This window comes from Rhineura floridana, chromosome 8, assembly GCF_030035675.1.
Source record: "Rhineura floridana isolate rRhiFlo1 chromosome 8, rRhiFlo1.hap2, whole genome shotgun sequence".
NCBI lineage: Eukaryota > Metazoa > Chordata > Lepidosauria > Squamata > Rhineuridae > Rhineura > Rhineura floridana.
In genome coordinates, this window is record NC_084487.1 from 11,328,235 (window position 1) to 11,346,874 (window position 18,640).

General features: G+C 45.0%; 1 protein-coding gene across 6 annotated transcripts in view; it reads right to left on the reverse strand.

Moving 5' to 3' along the window:
• Positions 1-7,506: 7,506 nt before the first annotated feature.
• The window catches only part of PRKCQ (protein kinase C theta), a 90,469-nt gene continuing 79,335 nt past the window's right edge, over positions 7,507-18,640 (reverse strand). For all 6 annotated transcript variants that reach the window (XM_061638284.1, XM_061638288.1, XM_061638285.1 and 3 more), the window contains exons 17-18: positions 15,794-15,922; positions 7,507-13,903 (exon numbers count right to left, since the gene is read on the reverse strand). In XM_061638284.1, the coding sequence (XP_061494268.1) occupies positions 13,748-13,903; positions 15,794-15,922 (285 nt within the window). In that variant the 3' untranslated portion in view covers positions 7,507-13,747. The remainder of the gene's footprint in view (positions 13,904-15,793; positions 15,923-18,640) is intronic.

Sequence of the window (18,640 nt, forward strand, 5' to 3'; positions counted from 1 at the left end):
GGAGTTGTCCAAAGGGCTTTCAGCTGAAACTGAAACCTGGACTAAAACCGGGAGTGGATTCACTGCCCCACTAACATTGGAGCCACTAGTCTCCACTGCTATTAACTAAAACTCTCAGTCCAAGCACAAAGGAGTTTTTCCCTCCCTTGATTCTGACCCATCACCTTTCTGGGATTTGCTGCTTTTCCCAGAGACATCAAGAAAGAAGCTAAACCTCTGAAGCTTCACATTAAAAGGGGAGAGCTGGTTGAGAGCAGAGTCTCTTCCTCTCTCTGTTGTGGTACCATCCTCAGGAACTCCCTTCCTTAGGAAATGAGATTGGCCTCGTCATTATATAACTTTTGCCAGGAAGTGGAAAATCTTTGCTAGCAAAGGCTATTGTCAGACTCTGCTGAATGTGCTGGTGTGTGTTTGTTTTTTAACCGGCGTTGATCCTGCTTTCTTGTTTTATTGGAGTCTTTTTTAAAATGATGGTTTTAGAAAGAATGCCCAAGACCTGGGGTGCCGTTCTGCTGGCAAGGCATGTAAGAAATTGATTTACAGGATCATGAGGGGCAAAGGCTTTCCAATTCTAACTACTGCCTCCTTTCCTTGACTATTTTCTTGTACAAAAGAACTAAAAAAGGGAGACTCCAGCGCAAACAGTTGAATGACAACTTATCAAGAAATTCGTTTTTATCACCTGTGGCCTCAATTGAGATAATGAGGTTTTTCCTCCCATTTGTTGTTGTTATGTGCCTTCAAGTTGATTACGACTTATGTTTGTGTTGTTGTTATTATTACATTTATGTTCCACCTTTCCTTCAAAGAGCTTAAGGTGGCATAAACACTTCTCCCCTTTTCCTTTTTATGTTCACAATAACCCTGTGAGGTAGGCTATGTTGAGAGTTGATGGCTGACTGGCCAACAACAACAACAACAACAACAACAACAACAATAATTTGATTTATATCCTGCCCTTTCTCCCAGTAGGAGCCCAGGGCAGCAAACAAAAGCACTAAAAACACTTTAAAACATCATAAAAACAGACTTTAAAATATATTAAAACACAAGTATTAAAAACACATTAAAACAAAACATCTTTAAAAACATTTTTAAAAAAGCTTTAAAAACATTTTAAAAAGCTTTAAAACTATATTAAAAAGCAATTCCAACACAGATGCAGACTGTTACCCAGTGGTTACCCAGTGAGCTTCAGGGCTGATTGGAGATTTGAACCCTGGTCTCCCAAGTCCCAGTCCTACACTCTAACCACTACACCACACTGTCTCTCTTGTCATCAGTGCTGTTTTGTGAAAGGCTACTGCAATGGTTTTTCCTACATTTAGGCTACAGTCATCTATCCAGTGCTTTTCTTTTTTTTTTTAGTAAAGTACTTATACCTTGATAAAAGTGCTGTGGGTGATGGCTCAAAATGGTTGCCGCAGAGAGCCAAAAAAGAGGTGCCGGTACTCCATACCAGGCAATAGCATAACAGAAAAAGCACTGCATATATCCATTTACCATTGAAGCCAATGGGACTTACTTCTGAGTAGACATATATAGAATTGTTCTGTTAACTTTAATGTAATTGTCATAGTCTATGCTTTTTGCATTTATTTTGGGTTTTCCTGCTTACATATCCCACACTGCACACCTCCCAAGTTAAGGTAAGACTTCATGCATCTGATGAAGGGGACTTTACCCTATTTGTTAGTAACCTTTTGCTGTTGTGTGTTTTCCCTAGCCCATGGCTGAGAAATGATTGAATTGATGGGCAACCCTGCCACCTAACGCCCGAATCAGAGAAATACATTTTAAACATTAAAGGCTTTGAGCAGGGCCCGTGGCCTTCCAAATGTTCTCAGACAACACCGCCCAGCATTTTATTTATTTATTTATTTAAAACCTCTCTATATACCGCTTTTTGTTTGCCAATTTATGAATCTCAAAGCAGTTTGCAATCTACCTATTATTATTGTTATTGTTGTTGTTATTTGCATTTATATACCACCCCATAGCCAAAGCTCTCTGGGCAGTTTAGAAAAATTAAAAACATTAAAAACAAATATACAAATTTAAAAACACATTTAATCCCTTCAATAACCTTGTGAGGTGTTGTTGTTGTTATGTGCCTTCAAGTCGATTACGACTTATGGCGACCCTATGAATCAGCGACCTCCAATAGCATCTGTCATGAACCACCCTGTTCAGATCTTGTAAGTTCAGGTCTCCCAGGTCATAGCCCAGCACTCTAACCACTGCACCACACTATCTGTTTATACAATCTGTGTACCCGTGCTCAAAAACATTTGAGCTGTACACTTGTACACAGCTATTCACCTGTAACATATAATGTAAGTGTAGAGTCTGTGTACACGATAGTTGAGCTGCACCTACCAACATGTATACACTCTTTCACACAAACCCTTGTACGTGGGTAGAGATAGCCTGTACTTGTGTTCAGTGTAATGTGCAAACAAGCACGGACTAATGAAGAATAAAGTTTTGCTGTTAGCACAGAATAGTTTCTGGCCTGGCTTCATAATTCAAGGGACAACACAACTTGCACCTTATACTTTCTTAGGGCCAAGTGGAAAGGTTTACAATGGTTTGCACTGGAAGCAGGGGGAAGGGGGAAGACAACAACTGTACAGTTCAATGGGAGCTTTTTTCCTAGGTAAATTGCAGGCATGGGGAACCTGATCTGGATTGGGACCATAGTGGGGGGTGCAAAGGGTAAAAAACCCTACCCCCTCCATGCTAGGGTTCCACTGAGAATGGGGGCCCCATTCACTGGTAATTTGTTTGTTTTTTTAAAACAAACTTGGCACGACACATTTAATGCAATATCAAACTATTTTAAACATTCATGGCTGCCCCCAAAGCATCCTGGGAACTGTAAGTCATTAGGGGTGCTGAGAGTGGGTAGGAAATCCCCATTCCTTCCACAGAGCTACAGTTCTCAGAGAGGTTTAACAATCAATCCTTCTTCCCCAGGAACTCTGAGAACTGTAGCTCTGGAAAGCTGTGTAAGTTGTTTGGAGACTTAGAAAAAGAGGAAGACCAGACAAGAGATGGATTGATTCCATAAAGGAAGCCACAGACCTGAACTTACAAGATCTGAACAGGGTGGTTCATGACAGATGCTATTAGAGGTCATTGATTCATAGGGTCGCCATAAGTCCTAATCGACTTGAAGGCACAGAACAACAACAACTATGTATCAAGCAACTAAAAATATTGAATAAAAGGTGATGATGATGTCATAAAGTGCTGGCTATGACATCCCTGAAACACAATTTTTGTTCTGTGGGGCCAATTACTTTGCTCAGACTTTGATCTCCTGTGACTCCTTGTGAACTTCTTACTCTTTGTCAGTGCTGTAATTCAGCTGAGCTGAAGGGGTTGGACATTCTTTTTGCTTCTTTTGAAATGACTCTCAAATAACTGAAACTCTCACCATGTCTTTCCTGCTGACTCACCGCTTAGTAAAAGTGTGACCACTACTGGAAACTGGGTGCACTCTGACGTTTTCCAAATGCAGCAGAACGTCCTACATTCCCATCAATGATGGTAGCCCTTGTTACTTAAGTCAATCATGTGCACCTGCCCCCCCCTGCAGCCCATATCTGCATGGGAAGCGGTCATTATTTGACCGTGCAATCCATCCTTCTTTTGCAGAGGCTCAGAAAAATGCAGAGAATGCCATTCTTCACCATGGTGATCAGGGCAATGTCCTGCTTCACGGCCTCTGTTCAGCAAGCCAAGCAGAAGTTAGGAACATAGGACACTACCTTATTATGCTGACTTAGACCATTGGCCATCTTGCTTAGTATTGTCTACACTGACTGGCAGTGGCTCTCCAAGGTGTCAGACAGGATTCTCTCCCAGTTCTGCCTGGAGATGGCAGGGATTGAACCGGGGAACTTCTGGATGCAAAGCAGATGCTCTGCCACTGAGTTAGAGCCCCTTCCCATTTCTATTTGGCCAATCAAACAAGCCGATTCCTGTGGACGGAAAATTCTTGCGCTTAAGCTCTTGCGTGGAAATACGGTGATGTCCTGGGTTACCCCCTTTTTCCTACAAAGAAATGATGATCCCTCCAGATAGGGATCGACTTGAAGGCAGTTCATTTCCATTTCACAATCTATGTACCTATGTACACAGATAGGTGAGCTGTATAAACATGTGCTGACTCTTTCGCACAAACATTTGTGCCTGCGTAGAGACAGCTTGTACCTGTGTTCTGTGTAATGTGTGAACAAGTCCCTTAAAAATAATAAGCATCCAGACCTTTTAATCTCTGCTAGGGATGGAAGGATCTGTCCGTTTTTGTTCTCTGTTTCTCGTTTTTCTAATCTTGAATTCAGTTCTCCACATTTCTATAGCAATTTGCTTTAAAAAAAAATCATGAAAATTCTTCAGCATTTTAGTGTTAATCTCTCCGAATGAACACATTTTTAATGCACGTTTGACGAAGGTACACCTTTTTGCAAGTAATATCTCCTAATATAATGCATTTTTGTATGTTATTTTCACTAATATATTCATTTTTAAGTACAATTTCCCCTACCATATGCATTTTTGTAAACACTGTTTGTTTGGAGACCTGCTTGCAAAATTCAGAGAAGTGGCTGTGTCCCAGTTCTCATACAGTTTTGGAAAGTGCAAATTTGATAGAATTGGCTTTAATTGTGAACTGAATCAAATTTCTCTCCCCTCCCTGATCTCTGCTTGTAATGTCTGCCAGGTTTGCATTTAACTGTTCCTGCTCTTTTAGTAATATTTTGATTCTTTTACATTTGATTTTATTTTTGGACTGTTAGCCACTGTGGGAACTGTAAGGTCAAGTCAGCAAATGTTTCAAATGCATAACTGAATAACCCCATAGGTGCTTGGTTAGAGTCGACTTTTTGTTCCTTGCATAAATGAGCAAAACGAGAATCTGTTGCAGTGTGTGGAAATTTTGCAGCTCATGACTTCAGGCAAACTCTGTGACTATGAGGAGCCAGGCTCCTCTTTCACTTTGGACTGATGATAATCGTGCACTGCTAAGATTTCCTTTGAAGAAAGCGGCCATTGTGACTGAGTGTTGTAGGTGAACTTTCCTTTGGATGTTTTCCGCAAAGTGAGTCATTGTCGGCCCAGTTGCCTGGCTGCCTTCCAAAGGTGGTGATGGTATCTCAAAGCATGAAAACGAAGGAAAGGCTTGCTTGAGTTGAATTGTGTGAGACCCATAGCCGTGGCTTGCTTGTTCTCAGGGCTAAACTAGGCATCATGTGAGAACAGCAGATGAGAGCACAGGTTGCACTTAGCGTATTCACACATTACATTCAGCAAGTGTACAATCTGGGTACACCATAGCTGAGCTGTACACTCGTACAATAATTCATGTGTAATGTCCAAAGAGTGTGCACCTGTGTACACAATACTTGAGATGAACAAATCAACAAGTGTACACCTGTCCACGCAAACAGTTGTAAATGCGTAGAGACAGCTTGTACCTGTGTTTAGCGTAACGTGTGAACAAGCCTACTGAGTCAAACCATTGGCCCAGCTAGCCCAGTACTAGCTACACAAAGGGCTGCTAACCCGAGTTCAGGGGTCTTATCCATTCTCCCCCTCACAAGCAAATTTTCCTAGTGCTCCAAGACCCCACCGATTCTGGCAGCAGAGGCAAAAAGGTGGTGGAAAACATAGACACTAGGGCCACACCCACAGCCATCCATATTATACCATTTAAACAGTCATGACTTCCCCTAAAGAATTCTGGGAAGTGTAGTTTGTTTAAAGTGCTGAGAGATGTTTGGAGACCCCTGTTCTCACAGAACTGCAATTCCCAGAGTGGTTTAACAACCAGCCCTTCTTTCCAGGGAAATCTGGGAATTGTAGCTCTGTGAGGGATAGGTCTGAATCCAAAGAACTGCAACCCGAATTCCATGAGCCCAAGGGAGCTTGTGTTCCATGAATAGCAGGCACCCCTTCCCCATGCCACAGGGGAGACACGCAAAGCCAGATTTTTAAAAACATTATTAACATTATTGTTATTAGCAGTGTGAGGCAGTGTGGTGTAGCGGTTAGAGTGTTGGACTAGGACTGGGAAGGCTAGTATTCAAATCCCCACATGGTCAGGAAACTCAGTGGATGACTCCAGGCAAGTCACTGCCTCTCAGCTTGACCTACCTCACAGGGTTGTTGTGAGGATAAAATTGAGAGGGGGAGAGGCATGTATGCCACTTTGAACTCCTTGAAGGAAATGTGGGATACAAATGAGATAGATAAATAGTATTGTGCAGGTTTTAATATTAAGCAATATAATTTTAAAAACCGTTGTTACAGTGAAAGTTCTTACACTTATATAAAGTTTTTGCAATCATTTACCTTCCTCCTTTTCCTAAGCATATTGTGATTGAACTTGACAAGGGAAACAGGTAATTTTTTTAAAAAAAGTCAAAAAATTGCACTGGGCATGCCCAGCCCTTTGGATAGTGATGTAGTTGTCCAGGGTCTCAGGGGGTCTTAGACCCCTTACTTTTTTGGGAGCAGTGTCCCAGCAGTATCCCTATGTCTCCAGCATCCTATGAGCCAATCAGCATGAAAGGAGAGTGTTAGCCACTGAGAAGAGTCCTCTAACATTCTTCCTTGCCCTTTCCTGCTGACTGGAGCCAATCAGAGTAAAAGGAGGTGAGTCAGCCACTGAGAAGACTCTTTTCAGTAGCTAACACTCTCCTCTTCTGTAGTTATTGGCTCCTAAGGACTTCTGCTGTTATGGGAGAAAGCATTAACAAGAATCTCATTCTCAACCCAGCAGCAAAAAAAACACAAAAAAACGAGGGAGGGCTGTGGCTATCATGAAGGACCCTGCACTTCTGAATTTGCCACTGCACTACTGCCTTTGGATGCCTCCACCTACTGTAATGGCCCTTTGGATCCTGGCTGTGGAATGTTAAAGCGGTCTCGGGGCCACAGCTGAACACCACTCACCTCTAGTCCTGATGGACTATCTTCAGATAGGCCTGCAAAACCCTCCAAACTAAACACATGCCTCAGGTCACCAACCCTTTTAGGTTTGTGGGTACATTTGGATTTTTGACAGAGCTCGGAAATGTTACTTTTTTGAACTACAACTCCCATCAGCCCCAGCCAGCATGGCCACTGGATTGGGCTGATGGGAGTTGTAGTTCAAAAAAGTAACTTTTCCAAGCTCTGATTTTGAGTGAGTGTTGTAGATGTTACCCTCTCCGGTTATTTCTCTCTCCCCTTCCTTGGCTCAGCATCCCTCCCCAAGCCACAGGAAGTATGCACGCACACACACTATGCTTTTCCAAGTGATCTGGACAAAAGTTGAATCTAGTAGAATTCATCTGAACCTTGAAAAGCACACAGAGCTGAAAGAGGAAGTGGGAAAGAGCGTCATTCTTCCAACTTCCTCCTTCAGCAGTATTTTTCAAGGAAGAAAAAGGTAACCACCCTCATCACTTCACGACAAAGGGCAGCAAGGTGTGTGTGTGTGCTCAGAGGCTTCAGAGGTACCAAGAGAAGACAGCAAGGACATCCCTGCACCCATGGGTGCTGCATTGACAATCCCAACATAGCGCCATCCGCCAACTCTATGCAGTTTTAAAAATGCATGGGGGGAGGCAGGGGAAAGTTGCCATTTTTGACTTTTTGCTTTCAGAAGCCAACATGTCTCAAGGCCAGCACTGAATCAAAGTGCTGTAGAACATTGTATTATGACACTTATAAGCATGTCCTGCTTTCATTTCCCTTGAAACACATTTGCACACATTTCTGTGGGAAACATTTTATTTACCTGTACAAACATCACTAAACAGTTTTCAAAAATCCATATTAACAAGCCTAACTAAACACTGCAATCCGATTGCAAGGAATATGCACGCACGCATGCATGCACGCACACACACACACACACACAAGCTTTTCTGCGGACCAAACCCAAAACAACAGATTCTGAAGACCCATTGAACAAGCACTGTGAGAAATCCTATGTACACATCAGCAAAATGCCTATCATTATGATGGGTAGGGCAGATGGTGGACCTGTACGTTGCGATGACTGGAGGGGGAAAGGTTGTGCTATATAAATTTGTGCGCCATGGGCGGCGGTCCTTCTCAGTGGAGGCTGGGCTGGCCAAGGTTGAGCAGAGTAGAATAACAAGTTAAGTCATTATTATTCCCTCATACTGTGGCTGGTGGATGGGTTGATCATTCATGGTCAAGGCAAGATTGGAAGCAGGGATGATGCTCATAGACTTAGGTGTGCCACTACACCAGCTCTTGCCCAGGCATGTTCATGTGAAGAAGGGTGCTGAATGTGACCCTTTGATGCAAGTAGGCCATAGCTCAGTGGTAGAGCACCTGCTTGGCATGCAAGATGTCCCATGTTCAATCCCTGACTTCTCCAGGTAGGTTTTGGGAGAGACCCTAGTATGAAACGTTGGAGAGCTGTTGCCAGTCAGTGTAGACAATCCTGAGCTGGATGGACCAATGGCTTGAGTAAGCATAAGGCAGCACTCTGTGACAACACAGCAAGTGAGAGGAGGAGAAGAAGCAACACAGCCTGGAGGGTCTCTTTCAAGGGTGTGGGGCCTTAGCAGATGCCCAAAGATGCCTTCCTCTGGGGCTAGCCCTGGATCTACTGATGCAGGAGAGTGTCCACTGATGTTGTATGGGGCCCATCAGAGGACAGTTTGTCAAGGGCTTCCTGAAACCTGGAGCTGGCCTTGAGTTTAGCTGTCATGGCTTCTCAAAGGCAGAGAGTTGGACCACTCATCTCCACAATTCACAACATAACATGGGCATTAGCCAGTGAGTGACTGCGATGCTCACGCAACTGCATCCCACGTAGCACCAGCAATCACGTGGAAATTACTGTGGGTTGAGTGGCTGGAAAAGGGGGCATCCTTGCAACAGAGCTGGATCAGGACATCAGAAGCTACCTTACTCCAGTTTAGATTAATGGCCTGTCTAGCCCAGAGCGGTCTATCCTGACTGGTAGCAACTTTCCAAGGTTGCCAGCAGGGAAGTTTTCCTATCACCTCCACCCTTTAACTGGAGATGCCAGCTGGGATCCTCCGCAACGCAAAGCATGTGCTCTGTCAGTGAATTATGTTCTTTGGGAAGTGCCCACAACAAATAAGAAACACATAGTCTATGGGTCCTCTTTCCCTGCCCTCCAGTTGCAGCCTGTCACAGGACGATGGAAAAGACTTACTGTCAGGTTCTCAGGGATCTCTTGAAGCCAAAGGAGGCTGAGTAATATCACCGGAGGAGCTCTCAGAGGTGAGAAAACCACAGGGGACCCATACAGTGCTGTGGGATGGAACTTAAGAGGTCGATATCTTGCTTTTTAGAACCGAAATCTCACATGATTGTGTGTGAAGAGCAAGACTGTGGGAGAATGAGGGAGGTAGATTGGAACGAATGGTAACACAGAGCATTTTATACAATGTGTCTCATGCTGAAATCCACTTTGCAAGCGGTTTGTATTCAGACAGAGGGCTCTCAGGCCTGGTTAGCGGATGGGCAGTGAAAGCTATTCCCCTTGAAGTCTGCGAGCAAGGAGTCTGAATTCAAACCACTTCAAAGTGATGGCTCTCAGCTAGGGATGGAAAGATCTGTCAGTTTTGTTTCTCTCAGTTCCCTACTTTTCTAAGGTTGAATTCAGTTCTCTACATTTCTGCAATTTTTTTTAAAAAAAGTCCTCATGAAAATTCTCCACCATTTTAGTGCTAATTTCTCAAAACAAACACATTTTTGTAGGCAGTTTTGACAAAGGCACACATTTTTGCAAGCCATTTCTCATCAATTCATGTCTTTTCCCAGGTTATTTTCACTCATGTATTCATTCTTTGCACACTTTCCCCTAATGCATGCAGTTTTGTAAATGTTTAGTTGGCGAACTGCATCCCAAAATTCCAATAAATGCGAATTTCAAAGGATGGCTGCGTTTCGGTTCTCACATTGTTTCGGAAATTGCAAATTCTGCTTGAAATGTGAACTGAATCAAAATTCTCACCCATCCCTACTCGCAGCACACATCAGCTATCAAAGCGGACAGCCCCGTTGGCTCAACAAGGGAGTCCTTGTTCTTTCTCTCAGGTTCAGCCAATCCCAGTCAGTGCAGATCAGCTGACTGGAGCTGAGAGGCGGCCCTGCTTGCCATGGGACAATGAAGAGCACACTTGAAGCTCCCCGTTGTTCATTTGCAGGCATGTCTGTACCTGCTCCCATCTATGATGTCACGTCTGAGGCAGGTGAGTGTGATTTGGGGAAAACAGCCTTGGAGGTCAATTAGGATCCCCACTGGACCTAATTAGGGCCAGAGGTTCCCCTGGTGTACAACATGAATGATCAAGGGGATGGAGTGACTCCCCTGTGAGGAAAGATTGCAGCGTTTGGGGCTTTTTAGTTTAGAGTAAAGGCAAGTAAGGGGTGACATGGTAGAGGTGTATCAAATTATGCATGGTGTGGAGAAAGTGGACAGAGAAAAATTCCCCCCTCTTCTCTCAGAACACTAAAACTCGTGGACAACCAATGAAGCCAAATGCTGGAAGATTCAGGACAGACAAAAGAGAGCACTTCTTCACACAGCTCATAGTTAAATGACGGAATTCACTCCCACAAGAGGCAGTGATGGCCACTAACTTGGATGCCTTTAAAAGAGGATTAGATGAATTCATGGAGGATAATGTGTTCAATGGCGAATAGCCATGATGTCTATGCTCTGCCTCCATAGTTGAAGGCTGTATGCTTCCGAATGCCAGTTGCTGGAAACCACAGGAGGGAAGAGTGCTCTGGCACCCAGGTCCTGCTTACAGGCTTTCCAGGAGCATGACCACTGTGAGAACAGAATGCTGGACTAGGGCTGCTTTCACTCTGCACTTTATTCTGTATTTCTGATGATTTCTTACCCGGTAATTTGCGCATTATATTTGACCTTTCACGGGATGTAAAAGCTAGTTCCAGAAATCTAGTGGAATATAGTGGAAGTTTAGCACTAATTTTCATGATGAAAACACCAGAAATAATCCATTTGCAAGTCTGGGAACGTGGAAGATTGTGGGAGCTTTGTGCCAGCTGCAGCCGTTCACGTGGCAGGCATCCCAGCATGCAATGCATTCCCACTCTTTAGGCACACAACAATTTTTTTTGCGTGATGAAAATTGTACCGGTATTCCAGTGTATTCCCTTCCTCCTTTTCCCACATACACACACCTGTGTCCACACACAGGGACGTCACTACCGGGGTGCAGGGTGTGTGGATCGCACCCGGGTGACACCATGAGGGGGTGACACCCAGAGCCGCCCCCCCGGACTCCCGCTAGTGATGCCGCTGCCCCCCGGCACCCGGTCTGGTGCGCGCCGAAAGCAGGTGCCCGTTCGCTGGCGGTGAAGCCTGGACGGGCCTTCCACCACCAGCCTGGAGCGTGTGCGCGCAGAGCGTGCACGCACGAGACCAGCCACCCCTGTCCATGCCCCTGGGAGGGCATGCGCCGGAGGTCCGCACCCCCCTGCACTCCCGCTAGTGACGCCGCTGTCCACACACTAACTCAAGCAGTGAATTATGGGGGAACTACAGTACGCATGTGCATAACAGGTGAGGGATGACAACAAGGCACTGTTCGTTGCAGCAGTGTGAAAGACAGTTGTGTGAAATGCTGATATATCGACCGAAAAAGCCACAGTTCCTTAGCGCAACAGGTACTGGAGTGTGAAAGGGAATTTTAGAAATTGAGACAAAAGCAATGCCGTTGTAATCCATTAAACTAACGCAATAAGCCCCATGTTTGGGCTTATGGGCCACTGGCCTGATCCAGCAAGCTGTTCTTATGTTGGAACCAGGCAAAAGCCCCCACCCGCAGCTGCAACAGACATTCCCATCTAAGTGTTTCTTTCCTGACAGCCTGAAACAAACCACAATGGCTTGGATCCAGAGAACAACGAGCAAAAGGAGATGATGCATTAGTGCTATTCTGTCAGCCCAGACTGCAGAGCATCAGGGGTTGCGCTGCGGTATGTGAAACAATAGGTGACACCTGATGAAGAAGGGAGATCCAGGCTGTTGTGTGTAAAAACTCCAGTCTCCTTGAAAAAGAGCTTGTGAAGTTCCAGTTCTAGGTTTTGAAAGGTCCTTACGAAAGATGCTGCCAGTGGGCCATCCTCTCTGTGTGGTTCCTCCTCATCCTTGCCACTGCTGTTGCCGCTCCCCAAGAAAGATCTGTCAATTTCGGTTCTCTCAGTTTCTCACTTTTCTAAGGTTAAATTCAGTTCTCTACATTTCTGCAGCAATCTGTGAATTTTTTTTGAAAAAATGAAAATTCTCCACCATTTTAGTGCAAATTTCTCCAAACAAACACATTTTGGTAGGCAGTTTTAACAAAGGCACACATTTTTGCAAGCCATTTCTCATCATGCCTTTTTGCATGTTCTTTTCACTCAAGTATTCATTTTTTGCACACTTTCCCCTAATATATGCATTTTTTGTAAATGTTGTTTAGGTGGCAAACTGTATCCCAAAATTCTAATAAATGTGAATTTTGAAGAATTCCTGGGTTTCGGTTCTCATGTTGTTTCGGAAATTGCAAAAATTCTGATAATTGATAAACTGATAGATTCTGCTTGAAATGCGAACTGAATCGAAATTCTCACCCATCCCTGCTGCCCATTCACATTTTAACATAAGAAGAGCCTGGCTGCTGGATCAGGCCAGTGGCCCATCTAGGCCAGTACCTCATTCTCACAGTGGCCAACCAGGTGCCCCATTGGGAAGCGTACAAGCAGGACCTGAGTGCAAGAGCACCTCTCCCCTCCTGCAGTTTCCAGCAACTGGCATTCAGATACTGACAGTAGAGGATGACCACAGCCATCAGGGTTAGTCACCATTGATAGTGAATTTGTCTAATCCTCTTTTAAAGCCATCCAGCTTGGTGGCCTTCACTACCTCTTATGGGAAGAAATCACCACCTCCCAGCAGGACTTGTGCTATCATTGGGCAGAGTGAGGCAGCTGCCTCAGTCAACAGATGCCATGTGGGGAGACTGTCTTGGTGGAAGACGTTGAAGGATAAGCCGTGTGGGCCATGCTGCCTGCCCTACACCTGCTAAGCTAGTCTAATGCCTTCAGGTGCAACAGAGGATGCTGGCCTATCACTAGCATTGAAGTAAAGTTCAACAGCCAGTCTGGTTGGCTTCTGTCGATGGATTCCACATGGGGAGTGGAGGAGCCATCTTGGCCTCAGGCAGCAAAATTCCTTGGGATGGTCCTAACTCTGAAAGGCAGTGATTAGGGCTACACGTGCGAGGATCTTGCTCTTTTTTTTTTTTTGCTGTCTCATTGCTTGCTCACTCAGAGAGGGCAGGTGAATAGAAGGAGCAGCAGGGCAGGGCTGGGAGGCTCTTGCTGTGGGCCCCCTATTGTGGTGTGGGCCTTAGCAAGTGCCCAATCATGCCAACCTCCAGTCCTGACTCTGAACTTGTACAAAGTCTTGTCCAAGAGCTTGTGCAAACTGAAGAACTTCCCTGGTCATTGGGGTCCCCTTCCACATGCAACACTCTTCGACTAGGTTGGGAGCAGCCCTTCTGTGAACAGAAGGGGTTTTCCACTAGGAAAAGGGCATCTTTGTATCCACGCCACCGCCTCCGTAAGCAGAAGAGAAGTGTGACTTCACCTGGCTGTGGAGAGTGGAGGGCCATTTTTTTTTGAAGCCATCTCAGCCATCTTCACATTCTCAGGGCATTTTCTCTCAGGAGAGCAACTTCTCCATGATGGGGTTGGTGAAGGAAAAACTGCGGAACATGTTTTGGTCCATGCTGTTTATGAGGGCTCGGTCTCCATAGGAGAGCCGGGGTTTCTCGTTCAGAAATTCCTTGTCAAAGTTGCTGCAATCGCCTGGGGATTTCTTGTAGAGGGAGAGAGAAATCGGAGTTAGAAGTAGCTGCTACAGAAACGGCACAGCTGCTAACAAGGTTGCATTTATACAGGAGGTAGCCAGTGGAGGATCCCTTCTAGTTGCTGTTGAATTATAGGGCTCATCATCTCTGACCGTTGGCCAGGCTGGTTGGGACTGATGGGAGCTGGAATCCAACAACATCTGGAGGGCATCAAGGTGACCATGCTTGCATTAAGAAGGCACTCTTGAACTTTTAAAAATAGGGGTGGGGAACCTGTGGCTCAACAAAAGTTCAGCTTTCATCAGGCCCAACCAACAGGGGCAATGGCCAAGGATGATGGGAGTTGTAGTCCATCATCTGGAAAGCCAAAGTTCCCCATCCTTGCTTTAAAAAACCCCACATGATTAAGGGCTTGTTCAGTCACTCTAGCCCACATGCTCACTGGAGTCTCCTGGTCACTTGGCTCCGTTGCCTTCCACATGTTGCAGAAAATCTGCAGTTGGAAGCCTGCTATACGCACAAAGGCTCCCAATACATATTAGAACCCTTTATTGATCAGGGTTTGAAATTACACAGAGAATATGTGTGTATACAGCAACTTCCCAGTGCAGACCTTCAGCCTCAGTGCATGGAGGGCAGAGGATCGAGACGACACAGATGTGTCAGTGGGGGTTCATCTGAATTTCCCCCTATTATTCCTGGATAATTGTGGGACTGTGTTCCCCCATACCACACCACCTGGTCACTAAAATAATCACCAGAGGCTCATCTCTGGCTGCTCTCACTTTTGAAGTACAGTGGGTAGCTATGGAGAAAGAGCCTTCTCAGTGGTGACTCCTCACCTCCCTAGGGAAGTTTGCCTGGCACCTTCTCTGAAGTCATTCAGGAGCCTGATATTTAAGTGCTTTTATCGTCTTTGGGCTTTTACTACTCAAGCAGTGAAACGGAGTCTGTGCTGCTGAGATATCCTATTGTGCTTTTAATTGTACACTTTGAGGTTTTATTGTTGTGTTACTTTGCATTGCTTACTGCCCTGGAAAACCTCAGTGGTTGAAAGGTACAACATATACATATATCCATTAATAAAGCAAACAGGAAAATAAATATGCTTCCTTGTGAAGGTACTCCCATAGGGAGAGAATTATATTTAAGTATGGTTTGAAGCAACTTGCAGAATGATATTCCTGTGGAGATGGGGTACCTGTTGGGTACTTCTGCCAACACTTAAAAAACTCAAGCTTTTCCTGACTGCAATGGCGGCTGGTGCCCACTGGAACTGGTAGGGCGGAAGGCAGGGAGCCCAACAGTAGGTGGCGCCACAGCCAATGACAGTTAGGGCCAAGAGACTCTAGTTTTGTCCCCATCCTCCTCCCTGCTGAGTTCTACAAGGGGCAACATTGAGAGGCCGCTGACAAGCAGCAGCACCCTCTGGCCTGGTTGCAAGTAAGATGGCAAGCAAATGGGAGCTGGTTGAGGGCAAGACTGAAGTTGGTGGGTCAATGCTCCATTGTCCCAAATGGGCCAGCCTCCATACTGTTGTTTATTTTTACTGTCCAGTAAACCATGCTGGCATTTCGTTTAAAATGAAAGGTGGTACATAAATGTAATAGAGTTGTATTCAGCCAAGTGCTATTCCAAGGAGACCCACTGAAATTAATACATCTAACTTAGACATGTCTACATGTAGGTCTACTCTGAGTAGGAGTGGCATCGAATACCACCCATAATGTTGTTCTAAATGTGGTAAAATGATCAGTCTGCCCAGATGGGGCAAGTGCACAAGGAAACTCGACCACGTCCACCTGATCTGCAGCAGTTTACTCCTTTTAATTGTGAAGAGAAACAAGAAACATCAAAGGAAGAGCAGGCAAACTCAAGGTTGTTTTTTTCTGTCTCACCACGTTGGGCTTAAAAGGTGGTTCCATGGCTTTTGTTTCCAGTGCTTCCCAGTTGATTTCTTGGAAAAACACATGTTGGCGGATGTTCCCTTTAGCGCCCATCCTCCGCTCCGGTTCTCTTACAAAAAGCTGGAAATCAACAGAACATGAAATCAGTAGTGTAGTAGCAAATTGAGAAGTGCAGGGTCCCTTCATGATAGTCACAGCCCTGCCCCCCTTTTTTTGCTGCAGGATAATGAGATCCTTGTTAATGCCTTCTTCAACAACAACAGACATCCACAGAAGCCAATAAGCACAAAAGGAGAACATGTTAGCTACTGAAAAGAGTCTTCTCAGTGGCTAACTCATCACCTTTCACTCCGATTGGCTCCAATCAGCAGGAAAGGACAAGGAAGCATGTTAGAAGACTCTTCTTAGGGGCTAACACTTCCCTTTCATGCTGATTGGCTCGTAGGGTGCTGGAGACATAGGGACCCTGCTAAGACCCTGCTCCCAAAAAAGTAAGGTGTCTAAGACCCCCTGAGACCCCGGACAATTACATCCCTGCGTGAAATAAAAAACAGTATTTACTAAAAGGAATGGGCAAATCTATCAATGTCAGTTTCTTTGTTTCTCATTTTTCTAATCTTAAAGTTCATTTCTCAGCATTTTCACATCAGTTTACTTTTTCTTAAAAAAAATGTCCTCATGAAAACTTGCCAGCATTTTAATACAAGTTTCTACTAATACACACACCTTTGTGTGCAATTTTGTCTAACGTACACATATTTGCAAAGCAATTTCCCCTAATACAATGCATTTTTGGATGTTATTTTCATTATAGGCACTTTTATACACATTTTACCCTGGTACATACATTTTTGCACACCTAAGGTGGCCAGAGACCTGCTCTGCAAAATTCACAGAAGTGTGAATCTCCAAGGATGGCTGCTTTTCGGTCCTTGTATTGTTTTGGAAAGTGAAAATTAGGTAGTTTCACCTTTGAATGCCACTGGAACTGAATTCCCATCCCTACACTCAACCTTGCAGAAACGAAGCAGGTTTGGAGTCTCATCATTGCTTGAACAGGACACTGTTTGATAGCTGCTTATACACCCATCATCCCTGACCATTGGCCATGCTGGCCGGAGCTACAGCGGATGGGAACTGTAGTCCCAGGCACCAGGTTGAGGAAGACTGAACTAGATTGTTGGTTGCACTCCAATCCTTATGTATATTACTTCTGTGATCGTGCCCACTTCTGCTAGGTTCAGATATTTTATCAATCATTAATGAACAGAAGGAAGGAAGGTTGGGACATTTCCAATTTTTGCTGTTATCTACAAATTGACGGTCAATAATTCCCTTAGGGCACATCAGCTTGGGTGTCTTAGGGCAGAGAATGTTTTGATAAATCACAGACATAAACATAATGGAAATACTGTACATATAACTTAAATTAGGAACATAGGATGCTGCATTATACTGAGTTAGACCATTGGTCTATCTAGCTCAGCCTTTCCCAACCAGTGTGCCTCCAGATGTTGTTGGACCACAATTCCCATCTTTCCTGACCATTGGCAATGCTGGCTGAGGCTGATGGGAGTTGTAGTCCAACAACACCTGGAGGCACACTGGTTGGGAAAGGCTGATCTAGCTCAATGTTGTCTACTTATTTATTTTTATTTATTTATTTTATTCAGCTTATATCCCGCCCGACTAGCAAACAGCTCTCTGGGCGGCAAACATAAACATATACAATAATAAAATTACCAGATCAATATAACAAATATAAAAGTACATCATCTAAAATACCAATTACAACATTTACATAAATAACTTAGATTAAAATGCCTCAGAGAAGAGAAAGGTTTTAACCTGGCGCCGAAAAGATAATAGTGTCAGCGCCAGGCATACCTCCTCGGGGAGACTATTCCACAATTCGGGGGCCACCACTGAGAAGGCCCTAGATCTTGTTACTACCCTCCGGGCCTTCCTATGGGTCGGGACCCGGAGGAGGGCCTTCGTAGTAGACCGTAGTGTACGAGCCGGTTCATAACGGGAGAGGCGTTCCTGCAGGTATCGTGGTCTCGCGCCGTATAAGGCTTTATAGGTTAATACCAACACTTTGAATCTGGCCCGGTAGCATATTGGAAGCCAGTGCAGGCGAGCCAGAACAGGTGTTATATGCTCAGACCGCTTACTTCTTGTTAGCAGTCTGGCCGCTGTATTTTGCACTAGCTGTAGCTTCCGAACCGTCTTCAGAGGTAGCCCTACATAGAGCGCGTTGCAGTAGTCCAAATGTGAGGTTACCAGAGCATGAACCACTGATGTAAGGTCCTCCTTACTCAGATAGGGGCTACCAACCGAAGTTGGTAAAACGCATTCCGTGCCACCGAGGCTACATGGGACTCGAGTGATAGGGAAGAGTCTAAAACGACTCCCAAACTACGAACCTGATCCTTTAGGGGGAGTGTAACCCCGTCCAGGACAGGGTATGTATCCACCATCTGACCAGAGAAACCATCCACCAGCAGCATCTCAGTCTTATCCGGATTGAGTCTCAGTTTGTTAGTTCTCATCCAGTCCATTGTCGCGTCCAGACAACGGTTCAGCACATCGACCGCCTCACCTGAAGAAGATGAAAAGGAGAAGTAGAGCTGCGTGTCATCAGCGTACTGATGACAATGCACTCCAAAACTCCGGATGACTGCACCCAACGGCTTCATATAGATATTAAAGAGCATGGGAGACAAGACCGAACCCTGCAGGACCCCATATTGGAGAACCCACGGGGTCGAGCAATGTTCCCCAAGTATTATCTTCTGGAGACGGCCCGCCAAGTAGGAGCGGAACCACTGCCAAGCA